At 32.1% G+C, this 18,842-nt stretch overlaps 2 protein-coding genes across 3 annotated transcripts; both read left to right on the forward strand.

Annotated features, from left to right (window-relative positions):
- Nucleotides 1-885: 885 nt before the first annotated feature.
- Nucleotides 886-6,430, forward strand: LOC133201303 (uncharacterized). The gene is made up of 4 exons (XM_061337100.1): nucleotides 886-993; nucleotides 4,190-4,734; nucleotides 4,834-4,882; nucleotides 5,509-6,430. Exons 1-4 carry the CDS (start codon nucleotides 919-921, stop codon nucleotides 5,863-5,865), a joined length of 1,026 nt encoding a protein of 341 aa, XP_061193084.1. The 5' UTR covers nucleotides 886-918; the 3' UTR covers nucleotides 5,866-6,430.
- A 4,141-nt stretch (nucleotides 6,431-10,571) lies between these two features.
- On the forward strand, nucleotides 10,572-14,340 carry LOC133201304 (uncharacterized). 2 transcript variants are annotated; one of them, XM_061337102.1, is made up of 5 exons: nucleotides 10,572-10,660; nucleotides 11,151-11,538; nucleotides 12,858-13,426; nucleotides 13,525-13,570; nucleotides 13,880-14,340. In XM_061337102.1, the coding sequence occupies exons 2-5, from the start codon at nucleotides 11,461-11,463 to the stop codon at nucleotides 14,192-14,194; spliced, it is 1,008 nt and encodes a 335-aa protein (XP_061193086.1). In that variant the 5' UTR covers nucleotides 10,572-10,660; nucleotides 11,151-11,460; the 3' UTR covers nucleotides 14,195-14,340. The 2 variants fall into 2 exon arrangements, with proteins under 2 accessions (XP_061193086.1, XP_061193085.1); XM_061337101.1 differs by having other exon boundaries at nucleotides 10,597-10,671.
- Nucleotides 14,341-18,842: the final 4,502 nt, after the last annotated feature.

The following is an 18,842-nucleotide window of genomic DNA, read 5'->3' on the forward strand; positions in this document are numbered from 1 at the left end:
AGGCCTAGCAGCTTGTTTACATGTGGTCGAATTATTGTTTGAAGTTAAAGGTACATTTATTAAATCTGGAATTTTCCATGAATCCCGAGGACTGGAAATGAGAGGATTGTATGGATACAGATGATTCAGCTGGTTGTCAGGGGGGGGGGGGTCCCCATACCAAACCAGGTTATACAGAAATAATTTGTGTTCCTTTTTGGATATTAACCAATCAGGGGCTAGAATACAAACAAAATTAAATTATATATATATATATTTCTCAAAATACTTATAGAGAGTCAGTCTTAATTAAGAAACAGATTCGAAGTATTATATTGCTGTTCGCAAAGAAAACAAATCTTAAAAACACTTCCGCCTTTCTTCTTTTTGTCAGAGGTCCTTTAAGAAACATCGCCCTTAAATATTTTTTGTCACATCCGTTAGAAGTAAGTGGACCCTCCTTAAAGGTACAAAAGTTGCCTGGTACTTCAGCATCTACATAAATATATGTACATTGTAGCTTTTATATCAAGGAAACTCTGAAATCAAACAATGTGTGGGACGAGGGCATCAGGGTCATTCAGGGATGCATTGATGCAGTAACTAAAGGAGGTGTTGTTTTTCTTTTCATTGATAACAAAAAGCATGTTTGTTGTGAAGTGTTTGATATAAAATGATTGCGAATCAGCAGCAGAGCCTTATTGATAAGTTTAGAAGCAGAAGGCAGCGATAAAAAGGAACAAAAGAACATTATTAGAGTGAAATATGGGACAGTCTAAACTCCTTGCATCTTAAGACTTGCCAGAAAATTAATACAAGGAAGAGGCATTGTTATAATGAACCAAGAAAATTTCACCATGGTCAGTTTTATTTAAATAATTTTTATCGTTTATTAAAGAGGAAGTGACGTCATGAGATATCCTAAGAACTGACGTGGTTATGAGTGGACATTTTTTTCCAGTACTCACCTTGCTGTGTTCGGCTTGCGGAGTTCTAGCCATGTGTTCAATGAAGGTAAACACAAAAAATGCGCCAGATATATGCACGAAAGTCTAAATTAATTGTCTTAAGTAAAGGGTATTCATCCTTTTCAAAAGTTCATCTTTCAATTTAATTAATTATAATGAGCTAAGTGGAATTAATACCCTTAGGTGCCTAAATTGACCTTATAACACCAAAAATGTATTTTGTAAAGTAGTAAAGGTCTAACGATTTGAAGATTACGAATGTATACTATTGTTAATATTTATTTTATTTTCGTATATGAGAAGATTAAAAGTTTCTCTAAGGCTTGACCTGTGACCAGTTATATGTTTTAAATGAATTACATTGCAAACTTTTTATATGTTCATTTCACTTTCTCATGATGAAACACTTAACATGACGCACGGCAAAATGACCCCCAATCTCGCTCACTATACCGAATAACATCACCAAGGATAATTGTACGCCACACCCCCTGGATTTTATCTGTCATATCAGTTTCTTTGTTAATTTTCATTTATTTTATTGCGTTTTAACGACACGCCCTGTCTGACGTACAGTACCATAAGTTTTTCAATGTTTAAATTCAGTAAGATTATCAAAGAACATTTCAATGAAGTTTAGACATCTGTACCACTAGTAATTTGTTTCACAGATTTCAAAGCATTTAGATTGAAGGGAAGAGGAGAGAAAGTAAGAAAAATTTTAAACTGTGACTAATTTACGACATACACGTATTGTACAAAGGAATAAATGTGTCCTTCCTTCCAAACGATTAACTTAAAATAAAAAGATATAAATCGCCTGTAAGTACTTGTTACAGTGGTATTCCACACCCTGTACGAAAATGCTTATAATTATAATAAGTCTTCATCATTTAATTACGACATTATGAAAGCCTTGAGAACATTTTATAAGTATAATCCCACACACTCAAAGAACACGGCGGAAATGTTTCCGCAGAGGTGAAATAATTCATATAGTTTACAACAGTGTTAGTACTGACATATATTTATATATAGATAACATTCAAAAATGAATACAGAGCAGATGTTTCAGAGCATGTTATGATTTTTGACTCCTTAACCTTGACCTTTATGTTTGACCTAATTTTCAAAATAATTAATTTTGGTGATTAGTTTTGAATGACATATGATAGGGCTTTCTTATTTGACAAGTGCATTACCTGTGTCAAAATTTTTCCGAATGTGCTTAATATTTGACCGCATGACCTTGACCTTCAAGTTAGATCTAATTTTCAAACATTTTATCAGTGTTGCTAACTTTTGAAGGAGCGAAGATATTAGGGCATTCATATTTGACACGTGCATTACCTGTGACAAGCATTTCCAAATGTACTATGATTTTTAACCCAACGACCTTGAAGTCTGACCTAATTTTTCAAAAATTTTACCATTGCTGATAACTTTTGATTGAGAGAAGATATGGCATTTACATTTGACATGTCCATTAGCTGTTTCAAGACCTTTCCGATCATATACTCTCATTTATGATATTTTTTTCACTTGTGCATTACTTGTGACAAGACCTTTCGGATTGTATTATGATATTTGACCTCATGACCTTGATCTTAAAGTTGGATGTAGTTTTGAGAAGATATAATCTTTGCCATAACTGTTATTAATTTAATAATTTATGTCTTTTTTGTACAATGCACAGACAAGACAGGACACACAAACAAGACAGTTACAATATGCCATAAATAATGGCATCCCATCCACCAAATCACCAAAAGGTCCGGGGGGCCATAATTCTTTGAATTTACTTGTACCTATGACTTTGTGCATGGTGGTACATATGGACATCTTTTTCATAATGATTTAAAACATTAAATAAAGTAAAGGGATTTGTATATTTAGAATAGATGCAATAAAATTCAATGATTTAAGGGGGCCGACTGGGGTTTTCATTGCGCAATACTTCGCGCAGCATAGTAATATAAATTAAAGCGTATTTAGTCTTTTAAAGCAACTATTTTTACATAATTTATAAAAATTAACAAATATGAAAAATCTCAGGTTAAAAAATCTAATTACGTTTTTAAATAACTGATTTTTTAAACCATTTTTCAAATGATGGGTAGATAGACGTCGGAGTAGTGTGTTTTTGACGTCATGAATAACCGAAGTTCTTTAAGAGGGGTCATTAATTATGCCATAAAATAAAAAGTATAAAATAGATCTCTTGAAATTTTGAACATAGGAAATTGAGAATCTCTCAATCATTTTTTATTATTTTTATATAAATCTGTGGCATCAGTCATGTTTTGTAGTCCTCCATAAAAACAGGAAAATATCATGAATTTTGACATTTTGAGATGCCCCCTCTGGAAACCAGACGGTAGAACTGTGTGTTTCTTGCATAAAATGTACAATATAGTATTACTCATCAAATGATATAATTTGAGCAAAAAGTCTATAGTAGCATTTGAATAATTTGTTCCGAAGTGCGAAAAGGGGTGTTTTCCTTTATAATCCTATAGTAAATGTACCTGTATTTTGAGATGGTCCCTAAAAATAACCATACGGTAGATTTTCACTTAACTTGGCATGTATACTGAAGTAAATGTAAGGTACATATGGTATAAAATGAAAGAGTTTCTCTATAGTAGTTTTCACACAATAAAACCCCAGTCGGCTCCATTAAGTACATTTTTGATTTTATGTACATATACCAAATTTTCTTGGCTGGTTATAAATAGAATGATATTGGAATCATTTAAGAAATACTTACAATATCAATACCAATACTAAGGTAATGGCTTACTGGCCATAAGAATATTTTTAGGAAAAAAATGGAAAAAAAATAATCAAGCGATTTCTGCACTTGTTTTTCATTTGTTAACGAAAGGCAAAGTCTAAAATGCAGTTTTTCAACCTATAAATATCGTCCTATGCATTTTATGATTAATATATTGTTTGCTCTTATATATGGTGTATCTAGTCCGGATGATTGTTCGATTAAAAGAAAATGTGTTTTTTGAAATGCTCTTTTTGTCCTGGCTTGATGGGCAGAGTTTATAGAAAAGTGTGAGTTATGTACAGATGACCCACAGTTTTAACAAAAGAATTCACACCTAACTATGGTACAATTCAATATATAATATTATGTATTAAGGTTATATGTTTGTGGAACATCTATACAATGCTTTCCATTAAAAAAAAAACAGCACTACAAAAATACTGTTGGAATTGTTAATTTTCAGAGGTACCCTCTCACTGTGGAGGAATGGTATAACTGTGTTCCGTGTCCGCCTCTTGGGAAATTTTCCTTGTTGTGCTCACAACTTAGCAAAGATTGTGAATTGTTGACAAAACTGCTTGAAATTTGCCTCTCTCAATATAACCAATACTACAAGCAATGGTTTACAGATGACATCAAATGTTCCGAAAAACAAGCATGTCTGAAAAAACATAAATCAGTGTGTCTTCCCCTTGGAAGTATTTTTGAAGTCCTGAACGTGTCTTGTAGACAAAGGACGGACAGTACCACAACTACGCTATCTTCAACCACAACAACGCCGCATTTAACCACATCCACAACTCTCTTCTCCACAACTCACGTGAGGACCACGCAGACGACCAATGATCACGTGACAAACTTCACACAATCAATCACGTCATCATTTATAGAAGTGATCAATACCACTGTGTTGACTTCCGCTGTTACTCCTATTCCACAAGAACCACCGAGAATGGAACCGATATCCTCTCACTTAATATTCATTATAATAGGTGTTATAGTTATTGTGTAAGTTTCATTTTTGATTTATCTTTAATCGGTTTCTCTGATTTGGAATTTCACCAAATACATGTAGATAAGCTTTTTAATTTTTTTTTCATTTGGCAGGTTTGCTGTCATCGCAGCTGTAGTTTTTGCTATCTGGAAAGTAAAAGAAGTAAGTGCATGTATTAGCCATTCAGAATTTAAAACAACAATCACTATGTATATCAATCATGAAAATCTAAGTATAGATCTCAGACACGTAGTATCATTTCATTTTTGAATCGTTTTTGGAAGCCTGAGGCAAAAACAAAGAGGAAAATTGTCCAAACTCGAAAATTCTATTTCATTGGGGGAGGGGGGTTCCAACTTCTTTCACAACCAAATTTTATTCATACTACATTAACACATTATTCTGATTTGACTAACTGCAACAAAAAGATTGGGGGGGGGGTCCAATCTTTCAGTGAACATTTTCAACAGTAAAAGGTTATGTTTGGAAGAAAAGTTTGGGGCCAGGCCTCCCTCCCCCCCCCCCTCTTGATACTATGTGCCTGGATCTGTGTAATGATTGAAACTTTCATTTTACTTAAAAACATCAGTTAGAAGCATCTACAGTTTACTAAATAAAGATACAAGGAATTGATCCTAGCAAGAAACAATAGCGATCAAGAAAATTGAGTAGCAATTTAATCCGGTAAAAAGCATTTATCACCATAAAATGACGTTAAGTGTCGGAGCTTAAACTAATGATTATATTAATGTAATTTGCGTTGAATTATTATACTGTTTCGTTTTTAGATGTACTATGTTAATTTTGAAAGCCCTCTTTACCGCCAAACTTCTACTGACTCGCGTGCTGCGATTATAAGAACAGAAAATGACTGCAACATACTATGTGTCTTCCTCAAACATAGAGTGACGTCACAGGACAACGGGCACTTGACGTCAAAAGAAATTCAGAAGGGATATTACAATGCCGTTCCTGGAGGCGAATATCAAACTGACACCGTGTTTCAGAACAACGAAATGTTCGAAGAGGATGTCAGTATTAAAGCAAACTGTGATGACGAGATTTGTAATAAATACGTCATTAATGATAACGAGATTTGTAATGAATACGTCATTAATGACGTGGACCAGGATACACGATTGTAAGGGGCTTAAACATTGAGCAAAACATTCCAAATATTAATACTCAAAACATTAATTATTAAGATATTGTATTTATTTTATGCATTTAATGGACTATAGAACTGCTTAAGGACAGTTGATTCAAACAAACTTTTTATCAAAAATCTTGAAAATATCAATTAAGTCATGTTTATGTAAGTCTAACCCATAGATTTTAATTTTTCATTCAAAGTTTCACACTAATGGATTTAAAGTGACAAAAAGTTGTATAGATTAATAAGGATGGGTGCAGAAAGGTAGAATTTTGAACATCCTAGAAAGTTTACAATTTCTTTATATTTTGGAAATTTATTATTCTCATTATTTACAACCAAAATAGCTTCAAAAACATATAGTTACCAATCCAGGCATCCATTTTCTTGTTTGTATCATCTGTCCTTAAGTAGAGTGCAATATTTATTTTTTATATGCATAGGATTTTGAAGGCAAATTTTAACCTTCTCAAATATATTACGGGTTTGCATGCTTAATACTCATTGAAAATCTGTATATTATACATGTACTTTGTGCATATAAATTGGTAAGAGTGTCTTATTTTTGGTTTTATTGGAAAGGGTTTCATGTAGAAAGGGACACGATTATGTCTTTTGTTCACATCAAATTCTTTGCAATTTATATATATATATATATATATATCCTTAAAACAGATATTGGTCCAACACAGTTGAATAATGGCAGCACTGTATTCTTTGTGGATGGAAATTAATAGCAAATTAATATATATAAAATTTTATTTCAAATACAGCTGTTCCGAAATAGAAACAATATTTTTAGAAACATTTGAAAAAAGGAAAACGCAGGACATAGTTTATTTTCCACTGTTCCTTACAATAAAACATTCTTATTTTATCAGGAGTTAAAACAGGAGCGACAGGCGTGGTTGTTTATCAGACGTTTCTGTAGATATAAATATTTACAAATAGTTCAGAAAGAATTCAACCGCTGGAAATGTTTCTTCAGAATGTTGTAAAGTATTGTAGCTGACAAAGTTAACCTGCATTGTGTTTACAATATATTACAGGAGTGAAACAATTGGGAAAAAAAAGGTTGGATAAAACTAAAGTACATGACTTGTATTATGGTCCACAATTTTGTGTACATTTTGAGAGAAAATTTTTTTGCACACTTTCTATTTTTCCTATAGTCAACAAAAGTTATTGTGTTTCAAAATGCAAAATTATAAATCTCATGATGGGCATAGCCCCATTTACAGAAAAATATGATATCAATAGAATTTGAAACAGGTTTCATGCAAAATAAGTTAGTATCATTTATGATCAGCAAGTTTCACCCAAGAGAATGTCTGGATTTTCGAAGGCAACAGATTATTTGTTAATACATGTATATATCGTATATGAAAATTTGGTTAAATACTAACACGCTCGTATAACGGTATCTGAATATACCAAATTTATGTCAGAATTAGTGAGGATTGTATAAAGAGAGCCATTATGACCCCGATCACATTTTCAACTCAACTACAGTGTCAAAAATATGAAAAATTCAGGACCAACTTAAATTACATTGTCAAAAATAGGCAAAATTCAGGACCAACTTAAACTACATTGTCAAAATAAGTCAAATCCAGGACCAAAATATGCACATAAAATACTAAATGAGTGGACAGGAAAAGTTAATCCCATTATGTTCATACAAATTATCATTATTGAAATGTTTTATAGCTGTGCATTACCTCAACCCTTAACTACCTTTACTATTGTTGTTAGTAACGTCATGGGAAGAAATGTGTGATTCACAGTTGCTGGACTTGAGAGCGAAGAGAAAATAAACTATATCGTCAAAATCGGCAAAATTCAGGATCAACTTATACTACATTATCAAAAATAGGCAAAATTCAGGAGCGACTACTGTCAAAAATAGGCAAAATTCAGGAGCGACTACTGTCAAAAATAGGCAAAATTCAAGACCAGCTTAAGGAGGTTGGATCCTGTTATCAAAAGTATTGAGACTTTTTATGAAATATATTTTTAGAATCTACACTCATAGCTTAATTATAAAGCAAAACAAAAAAATGGGGGTCAATGCACTTCTTTCGGCACTACGGAGCATTTAATATGACCTTTTTGCGCTGTAATTACGTCTAACACATAAATCAATTTTTTCAAAGTTTTTCCTCTAATATTTTTTTTTATCCAAATAAATTATGGGAACAAACACAGTCTTATTTCATCTTGAATAGACACATTAAAATTTGTTACAACGAAAGAGTTTCAAATTACTTCGCATAGTCAATTAGTTGACCTTTCTGCATTCAAAAATGTCATTTTTCTGGCATCAAAAAAATTAACAACCAATAAAATCATTTGAAAGTAATGCCATTTTTCTGAATTTAAGCAGAATGCCATTGGTTAAAATTATCGAATATATTCAGAAAAGAGAATTAAAAGTGGGGGTCTGTGATGTTAATGTTTAGATATTACTAAAATAGTGTTAATTTTAAGCTTAAATTGGGATATTTTTCCCCAAGACTTTCACAATTTATATGCTATATTTGTCAAATATGATGTTAGAATTCTTGACAGTTGATTTAATATATAATTTAGGATCAGCATAAAACATTTCACTGCACAAAATAACAGGCTGCATGTAAAAATAGGAATCCACACTTAACAAAACCGTAAATACTCCGAAAGAGAAAAATTGATCATTTTCTTCTAAAAAACTTTCGCCACAAAATATAGTTCCTCACTTAATGCTTTCAGTATGGAATTTAATCATGGGGTTTTAATTGAATATAGTTTAATTAGCATTGTAGGATCCAAATATATAAGAACTTAAACATTATGTAGGTTTTTTTTCAAATAGAGGCCAAGACAAAAATATGCTCAAAGGCCCAGGAACGAAGTTCAACGTCTTTAAACTACAATGTCAAAAATTGGAGAGAAAAAAATCAGGACCAACTTAACTACAATGCAAAAAAAGTCGAGACAAAATTCAGTGCCAACTTGAATACATCGTAAAAAAAATAGGCAATATTCAGAACCAAATTAGCTACGTTGTAAAAAAAAAATTAGACAAAATTCAAAACTAACTAAACTATGATATCAAAAATAGACAAAATTCAGGACAACCTCAAACTATATTATCAAAAAATTGTCAAAATTCAGGACCAAGTTAAAAATTCTTTGTCAAAAAATAAGCATAATTCAGGATCAACTTTAACTACCATGTCAAAAATAAACAAAATTCAGGATTAGCTTTAATACATTGTCAAAAATATAACCAAATATTTGGCACATATATCATTATAACAGATAAACATTTATTTACAATTACATGTAACTGAAAACACTCCACAAGTGCTTATAACCACTTATTATATGTAAAATGTTCTAGATAATCTGTTTCTCAATGTCCTTATCCCCTTTCAACAACAGAGTACAATTTAGGGGAAAACAAGTATCTTTAATAAAACCTGGGCATCTATGAGAAGTTTTTGTACACATTTTATTTAAGTAGATATTGCACACAAACATACAAGGCAACTCATGCCAATTAAAAAAATTCAATCATTTAGAAAAGTAACTGTAGGAAATTTAAACTCTTTCATAGTTTCTTTACGACAGTTCGCCCAGATAGTGTTCTATTAACATAAACTGAGGCTTATTTTCGAAATTTCGGGGCATCAGACAGACTAAAATGTCATGAATCAAGGTTAAATCTCTTAAATCTGGTAGGATGATCATGCAAGTTAGTCTGTCAGGTTAAGAACGATTTCGAGTTTTTATATTTTTCTTTTGTTTACATGTGAATCAAAATATTAAATCCAGATTATACATGTATCTTGGATTTCAGGACAGTGAGAGGTTTGAATTATGTCAAATACGTTGTCTTAGCAACAATTTTGTACATTTGATGACTTATCTGTATTCAAAGCTCTCCGTTTTTGTTTTTGCTTTGCATACTAGTATGACATAAATGTGTGTCATGATCTTAATGCAAGGGAGCATTGGGGTGTTGAAATTATGTCAAAAATTGTGTTCAGACTGTTTTTGTATTACCTTTCAAACTTCTGCATTTGTATATTGTTGTCCTGAATTTAAAGTGTGTCATGAATTTAACAATGTCAAGTTGCCCTTGACATTAAGGTGTGTTATAATGTTGAGACCAGATCACAGGGTTATAACCACCTTTAACTATATACATGTATGTAAAATCCTGTATAAATGCAACTCTACATTACTGCTGATTAAATCATAAGGAAAGTAGCTAAAATGTTAAATAAAAAATCGATAGAAAAAGGTTTATTCAAGATGAAACCTTAAGAATTCTGTTCAAAAAACGCAAAAAGGTACAGTGTCATATTCTACTTTATATTGTGTTTTGCTTGATTTTTGGTTGATTAGACAGGGCAGGTTTTTGGACAAAACCTTATCTTGTTCTTTATCTTTTCTTTATTGAAAAGTTGCAACAAATTAGGCATTCAATAAGAAAAGAAAAGAAATCAATCGAAGGAAACAAAGAATATATCTTTTTCTCTGATAGGTTAAAAAAAACATAAAATCATCAAAGTGTGTAAGAAGCTACAGATTATCTTCTTTGATATACATGTGTGTATTACACATTCCTTACATGTTGCTTCAAGCCAGTGGGATCTGCGCATTTGAACAGTATGCGTGGGTGTAATTATGCTTACCTGATCCATCAAGTTTGTACATCAAGTTTGTGTACAAAACTCACAGTTATACGGATCACAAAGTTTTTGGAACTTAAAAGCAAGCAAACTTAGGATTCCAAGGTAAGTGAAACGTAAGTACTGACACTGATATTGATAACTTTAATATACGTATGCAAGATTTAGATAAGAGATTTTGGTTTTCTTTTTTTTAATTAGAATGAATAGATAGGGTTATTGGATAATTTATTTTTTAATTTCAATTTAAATTGATTTGCATTTACTTCTGCATCTAGTTACAATTGCAAAAAAAGGGCAAAGCTTCGATTTATCCTTTGTAATATTGACAAACTGCAGTGGATTCTGTCTTGATTTTTTCTTCCTGATCAAAATATCCATATTGAACAGTCTTTCTTTTGCTGACGTCATTTCCGCATACTATCACATTTATATATCAATCTTTTGTCATATCCGTTACACAACAAAAACTCTCTAGTCAAGTATCTACAACAAACAGTTGTAGTAAAGAGGAAGGGGGAAGGTCTGCAAAACCGATAGCTATCGCTGAAACTATGTCACACACAACACAGTTGATTTTTCTTCTCAATTTCAGGAGTTCGAAGACACACGATCAAGAGACACTGGAATATTACTCATAAATCAGGAATCATACTTCATATATCATCATTCTGGAAAAAGGAAAATTCAGTTGTAAGGGAAAAAAGTAGAAGAATCTATGTAAGTCGTTAGCCATCTTACTACACATCACATAGAACAGAATATTTCTTTTAGAGATGGATTACGTGAGCAATGAAGAGGAAAATACTATTTTGGATTTATGTGACTATTTATGGATACAGTTTTGAAATTTACGACATCTCTGAATTACATCATGAAGAGATTTTCAAGGAACCGGTTTGGTTATGAATACTAGACATTTCTGCCCAGTCGTCATTTTGATGTGTTGGGCTGGCGAAGTTATAAGCATGTGTACAATCAAGGTAATGTCGGCAGGGGAAAAAATTACAAATTTTTCAGAGCAAACATTTTTATATTAATTAATTATATTTTACATGTAATTTGCATGAGTATATTGATGACACTAATGGCTTGATTTCAGGACATTTATTTATTTTCCGACATAACTTTATATTTATACATGTGTTATGTTGATTTCAAAATGACACAGGTCACTGTTTTTTGTCATTTATAAATAAACATACACAAAAATAAAATGTACTCTTTAAAACACTTGAATAGACACTTTTGAAGGTGTCTGAGACATACATTTTATTGACTGCAGCATGAGAAAACTGTCTAGTGAATAAAGGACAGTTCAAAATACAGATTTGGTATAAAAAGTAGTAGGGTCGGTCGAGTTACGGTCGGGAAACATACATATTTTTGAGCCTAATTTAGATATTCACGTATATTCTCCGATGAATTCACATCAATAGAAAACTTCAGGTCCCTTCAAAGTTTAACGGCATTGACCCTTATATTCACAAGAGGCTAACTAATTAGGAAATACTAAAGCACAAAACTTTTATTTAATTACGAATGAGAATACATGTATATACATTTCACATGAACACAAGTGTCACGTGAATATTCCAATTACTCAAAGACATAATTTAAAAAATGAATTTAATGCTACCCAAGTTATACTGTGTAACTTGGGTTGAAGCAGTTTACGCTTTATAAACCGAGAAGAGGTTAATAAATAAGCGTAAAGCGCATAAAGGGTCCCAACCCAGGTTATCCAAATAAAACCAGGGTAGCAATAGAATGTATCCTTATAATTTGATTTTATATCATGAAGTATAAAATAGGACAATTTCCCTTCAAAAATTGTAAAATTTTAAATGTAACGTCAAGCGGATACATTTTTGATGTGTCATTGTAACGTAAGCAATACAAAATACTTTAAAATCATGAATTTTCGTGGGGTTTAATTTTCGTTATATTCGAGGTATGAAGAGACCCTCGAATTCATGCCCTCCACGAAATGTAAAATGTCATATACATAATTATTACTCATCAATTCTTCACCACGAAGACAAATCCCCATGAATTAACCCATAGTTTTCCTTAGGAATTGCTAAGCAATTATACAGTGTACGTCATTCAGTCTTGGATCAGACCCCCGAGTGCACGTAACAATGGAACTATTTTGTTTGATGGCATACTATTTTATAACCTTTTCGACCATTAGTAGAGGAATTACATGTAAACGTTTTTTAGACATTGTTAACTTTTCTGATAAGATTAGTCCTAAATAAAAGATTATACAATGTAGATAGCTTGAATTTTTTTTCAGAGATACCCTCCTTCCGTGGAGGAGTGGTATAGCTGTGTACCATGTCCGCCTCCTGGGAAATTTTCTTTGTTGTGTTCACACGTACCCGATGACTGTGACCTGTTATCAAGCCTTCTCAAAGTCTGTCTGTCACAGTATGACACAGACTACCAACAGTGGTTTACAGAGGACATCAAGTGTACCGAAAAACAGGCATGTCTGGATCGACACCCATCTTGTGACTCCCTTGAAAGTGATTTTAAAGTCTTGAATGTGTCTTGTATAGAATCGACGGAGAGCATCATTACTACACCATCTTTAACCATGTCTACACCTTCAACGGACCGTATCCTTACTACACAATATCTCTCTACACCTTCAATCTCCACAACTCAAGTGAATATCACGCAGACGACCAATCGTCACGTGATAACTGACGTAACAAACTTCACGAATCCATTCACTGCGATGGTAAATGATTCCATTTTAAGTTTTACGAACACTTCGAATTACATTCCATTCCACCCACTGAAGATCGAAAACCATTCCCCAAATGCAGCCATTGCGATAGTTGTAGTTATAATTATTTTGTAAGTTTTATTTTTAATTCTATATTTGAGAAATTAGCGTCTAAGTTTTTGGTGATTTGCAATTTATTACTTTATTCTTTTCTTTTACATTGTATTAGACTGGTTTTCATTGCTATTGCATTCGTTGTCAGAAAAGCGAAACAAGTAAGTAAATTCATTGTTTTCTTAACCTATGAAATAAATATTCTTGACACAATGCTACAGCATGTATAATATTTTACCTGAGCGACTAGCAATAATTTACAACGCGAAGATGGTTCGATTCACAAGCAAGCAAAAAATTAATTTGTTTTACAAGAAATTGATACACAATGAATCAGATTCGTTTTAACTGAAATTCAAATCGTGTATAAAGTGGACAAATAATGTCCAAGTCGCTATTTCTAAAAATTTTTACAAATTTTTTAGACACTATTTCTAAAAATTTAGATTTTATTGACACTTTCTTTTTAGAATTACTCTGTCAGTGTAAGGGTTCCTCTTGAGCGTCAGTCATCCACCAGCTCCCGCGCACCTGTCATAAGAACAGACGGAGGTTATACTATACTCTGTTTTACGTTAAAACGTAGAATAAACGCACATGAAAAAGGGCATCTGTCATCGAAAGAAACTCCAAGGGGATATTATAGTTCCGTCCAGTTGGACGAAACTCCGGAATTTCAAGAAGATGTGATGAAAGAGGAAGAGATTAAAATAAATTCTGATTACGTCGTCTGTTCGGTGGAAGATGACGTCATCAAAAGTGCCGCACAGGAGTCGGGAGTGTAAATTGCAAATGTATTTAACAAACATTCCACATATTGATTATAAATGAATGAAAGTATTTTTATTTATAAGATAGCAAGTATTTTGTCCTACCCAAGTTTCGTGCATTGAGAATGAAAATATAAAGAAAAATAAAATATAGATTTTTATATATGTGAAAATAAGCCGGTCAAAACATTTTAGGAAACTACATTTGAAAAAAAATATTGAATATAATATTCGTGATTATAGTTTTTAGAACTATTAACAGACCTTATTTAAGGCCTTGGACTATCTTTAATTTTATATCAGTTTTAATCAATTATACATTTGTAATTTACGTAAGTTTCCAGAATGCATCTCTAAAATGTTAGATCTTGAATATAATCACAGTCCTTTACATTTTTTAATTCAACTGACATAATGCGGGTATAAAAATTGATAATTTTTTTTATACCCCCGGTATGTCAATCGCCTCGGATTATAGCGATATAAAGTCTGTGTTTACAGCTATGAAATAACAGCCAAATATCCTTCAGTAAATCACAAATAGACACAAATAACTACTGTGTGTGTGTGTAAAAATTTTAAATCCTCTTCAAAAATGAACATGATGTCATTAGCCTATTTTAAAACTTTTGAAAATTTTAACACAGCAGTGTGTCCCCTATCACCTAGATCTTTACTGTGATAAAGATTTATAATAAAAAATCAGAGTATAAGTAAGGAAGTAAATTTTTGAAACTATATGTCAGACTTTCATATTTTGCCAGACTACAAAGTTATGTTTGGATTGCGGTAGAGGAATTGCATTATTGCATAATCGAAAAGAAAGTCTGTGGCAGTTATAAACAATCTGTTGAGGCAATCGCGGATTTTGAAGGTTTCTGTTAATTTCAACAGCTACATGTAGCTTGTTTGTTTATTCGGGTCAAAAATCTGACGAGGCACGTACCATGCAAACAAGTAGATTGTATAAAGTTGGTCGTTTTTCCGTGCGCAAGAAATATCTTAAAAAAAAAAAAAAAACCAAACGGATTGTTAAGTAAATTTATATTTTGATTTATGAATAATTATAACCGATGGTAAATGTACATTAATTTTGCAATTAAAAAATAAGGAGTATAAAGATAAAAAAAAAGAAGTTCTGTTTCTATTTTATTTTATAAACTAAAATTGGGTCTTTTGATTAATTAGTTTACACGATCAATATGTACTGGTCCCAGATGACAAAGCAGGTAACAACATAGTCTTTGCTTGTAAGGCTCACTATAACAATATTGTATTATTGAGGAACTTCCTTTTAAAATGAGTGGTAATCTAACTTAAAGTTCCCTTATATAGAGGAAATTCTTCAAAATCATACGTCAGTTTGAAATATTTTTTTAACATTTCCAACAACAAAATTGAATTTGAAATTACCATACCTACAATGTATACTGGATCCCTAAATGTCATAAAAGTCCCTGCAAAGATGCATAGCAAGTTCTAGTATATGTTCTGTCAAGCCTCTTTCTTTACTCCAGCAGCGAAGGAAAACTTTAGAAGTACTGTACAACATATCTGAGAAGTGGTGTTCATCAGATGTGTATACTAAAAACTCTAGGAAACTTTTAGATTACGCATATTTTTTTCTGATTTAAGTTATATAAATTTAAATGATATATTTTTCCAATTAGTAGGGAAGCAAATGCAATTCCAATAATAACATATGTAAAAAATTATCCCGGATTTCGTTCGTGCGCCGACAGATTATACCGGCCTTCTTGTAAATCGTCATGATATTATTAATATGAGAGATATTTATCTAAGAATACACTGTTTAAAGGAACATTTAATAGATGATAGTCATACCAAATTTTGTTTGTATTCATTGAAGGTTTACAAGGATATAAATATTGTCTTCGACTTTTTGTGGGTCGGGTGGGGTGGAGTGGGAACAATGGATTCAGTGTGAAAATAATGGTTTAATAATTTGTGTGAAAGACGTCAATATTCGACTGACAGACTGTATTTGAAAACAAGGTCATTGTATCGTCCATAAATTAGTGAAACCTTGACTTTAAACGAGATTATTGATATCCTTGTACCAGCAACTTATTTGTCAGTAGCCTGCATCGTTTTGGAAATTGTTCGTACGTAGAACAAAGTCGACTTAATTTTATTTAGCATTGCGATTATCTCGTGGTTATTATATCTACCTTATTGTCGCTCTTTTGCGGGAAAGTCGAGGAAGCTCTAATGCTATCAAGACTTAGTTTGCCGAAAGTACAATATATTGCCAAATGTTGCACTCTAGATAGTAGGTCTTCTAATTCGGAATGTTAAGAGATTTTATTAACTCCAAAAGAAAGAAATAGTTGAATTTAAATAGAAGAGTCGGCTAAGCAGAAATTATCAACAAAATATATATAACATAAGAGAAGTAGCTCCTCTGTTAGCGTGGTTCACGAATGTTTGGCAAGATACATGTTTTCTCATCAGCTCTTCTTTCTTATATATGCTTAAAGACTCTAAAGTGATAGATCTCGCGGTGTTTTCAACCGTGAGCATATTGTCCCCTGCTAACGAACTTTTCCTACTTCCACGGCAAAAGAGTTATTAATTGGCTTGACTGAAAAGATTGAAGTATTTTTGTAAAAAAAAATTCCATGTGATCAGTGTACAAATGTGTATTCCTTAAGTGGCTCAAGAACCAGGAAATATTTTACTTCGGTCTTTTTATTTAATGATAAAGTCAGCTTTGTCAACCTTGAGAATGTGTATAAGAGCTATTTCCGTCACTACCCAATTACAGAATACGACGGAAACACGTGGCATTCTTCTCAGATGTGAAAGAGTTTAAAGGAATGTCAACATTGACGATAATATTTATAATATTATTATAATATGTTATAATTTTAAATTGCATTCTACCCTGCAATCAGTAGTCTCCCACAGAGGTTGTGAAGAAATCATCAAACCAGCGAATAATCCTTTACTATCTTCCTATGCTTATCCATTTCACATTTAAAATGAATTAAAAACTTCAAAATGGGATATATAGTGGTGGATTATCCATGTATAGTGATGGAGGTTTCCATTCATATGCTACGCTTGCGGGGCCGGTACTTATCTCTTATCCGAAACTCCTCCTATACCACTGAATAAAATTTAGTTAGTCTTTCACAGAATCTTTATTACATGGTGCCATTGTGCTCTTCCTATTTTCTGTTCCGATTCGACAGATATTTGAGGTTTCCCAAAGCAAAATATGGAATTTGCCATTATGTATACTCATACGGGAGCAGGGGTATCGTTTTGTGAGCTCAGTGCTCACGGTATACCTTTGGTTTTTCTTTTGAAATACACATTTTTAAGTTAAAACATCCGACATTTTGTTCAAAATCTGAAAAGATAATGAAATTCTATCGAAACTACATAACCTTGAACGCCTTCTGCTTGGTTGGTTTACGGACTTTAACAAATGCTTTAAAAGCGTATATAACTGGCTCCAGGATCATGAAACAGACTTAAGTCAATTTGTTTTCAATCATCTGCAAGATGTTAATTCATTGTCAACTTGATCTGTAAATTTGCAGAGTTTTTTTTTTATAATTTTTTTTTCTTTGGGCTGTTTGATTTCTACAACATTTCGGCACAACATGAAGATGGTTCATAGTCCCTGGGCCTGGACCCAAAACTAAATTCACTTCGAAACTTCTTTTCAAAACATCCATGGGTGTGTATTTGTAATGGAAGTACTGAACGCCTATCATTACTAAATACATGTAAACTCATTTCCCCATACAAATTAACTAAGTGAGATCGACCAATTTTTACACTGTTCGAGTTTAAATAATCTTTATGTCTTAGCACTTTGGGTACTTATTAATTTTTTCAAAATCTCTATCAAATTTTGCTTCGCAAGATATGTTTGAATTGTTAGCATTTCAGCTATAATTTAGATTTATTTTGGAAAGTCATTATCATTAAAGCAAAACAATATATGAGTGAATAGATACATGGAGAAATATCCAACATTAATGGCAATTTTGTGACTTCATGATAATTTTCCCCGAGATATCAAATATTTCTTATACAAATGTATATCTGTTAGAAGGTTAACCAATTTCTATTGATTCATTTCAACTCCATAAAGAAATTTAAGAACATGTTTTTAATATTTACTTCAAGAATAAAAGTAAAAACTCCCATTTCTTATTTGGGACAATTTTGAATTAAAGTCGGTCCGAGAGAGAGAGAGAGAGAGAGAGAGAGAGAGAGAGAGAGAGAGAGAGAGAGAAATGTTCATGGTAGGAGTATCAACTCTCATTACATTAAAGAATTTTTGTTATCTCCCTTGTGATGCTCCACGGCCTTTTGATCGGATAATATAAATCAGGAATTGTACGTTCTCGGAGATACAGAAAATAATTCAAAAACAGTAAGTAACAAATTAAAGATAAAACTTTTGTAGACGACAGCATTGTAAAGTTCTAAAATTCATTGTACCAAATAAAAAAAAACTCTATACTCTGGGAAAATGTACCAACTTATTTCAAACATTCTTTCGACTTTAACAACCAAAGATGTATCAAAAACAAAACCAAAAAAACAAACACCCCCCCCCCCCCCCAAAAAAAAAAAAAAAAAAACAACAACATAAAAAAGAACAAAAAACAAAACACAA

This window comes from Saccostrea echinata, unplaced genomic scaffold (assembly GCF_033153115.1).
Source record: "Saccostrea echinata isolate AGI-Se365-2 ecotype Australia unplaced genomic scaffold, CSIRO_AGI_Sech_v1 ptg000043l, whole genome shotgun sequence".
Lineage (NCBI taxonomy): Eukaryota > Metazoa > Mollusca > Bivalvia > Ostreida > Ostreidae > Saccostrea > Saccostrea echinata.

Bases quoted from the DNA above. Each gene is read 5' to 3' on its own strand.
- LOC133201303 (XM_061337100.1), top strand. From the start codon at position 919: ATGAGTGGACATTTTTTTCCAGTACTCACCTTGCTGTGTTCGGCTTGC. The intron at 994-4,189 runs GTAAACACAAAA...GTTAATTTTCAG, and splicing joins TAGCCATGTGTTCAATGAAG to AGGTACCCTCTCACTGTGGA. The intron at 4,883-5,508 runs GTAAGTGCATGT...TTTCGTTTTTAG, and splicing joins CTATCTGGAAAGTAAAAGAA to ATGTACTATGTTAATTTTGA.
- LOC133201304 (XM_061337102.1), top strand. From the start codon at position 11,461: ATGAATACTAGACATTTCTGCCCAGTCGTCATTTTGATGTGTTGGGCT. The intron at 11,539-12,857 runs GTAATGTCGGCA...ATTTTTTTTCAG, and splicing joins TAAGCATGTGTACAATCAAG to AGATACCCTCCTTCCGTGGA. The intron at 13,571-13,879 runs GTAAGTAAATTC...CTTTCTTTTTAG, and splicing joins TTGTCAGAAAAGCGAAACAA to AATTACTCTGTCAGTGTAAG.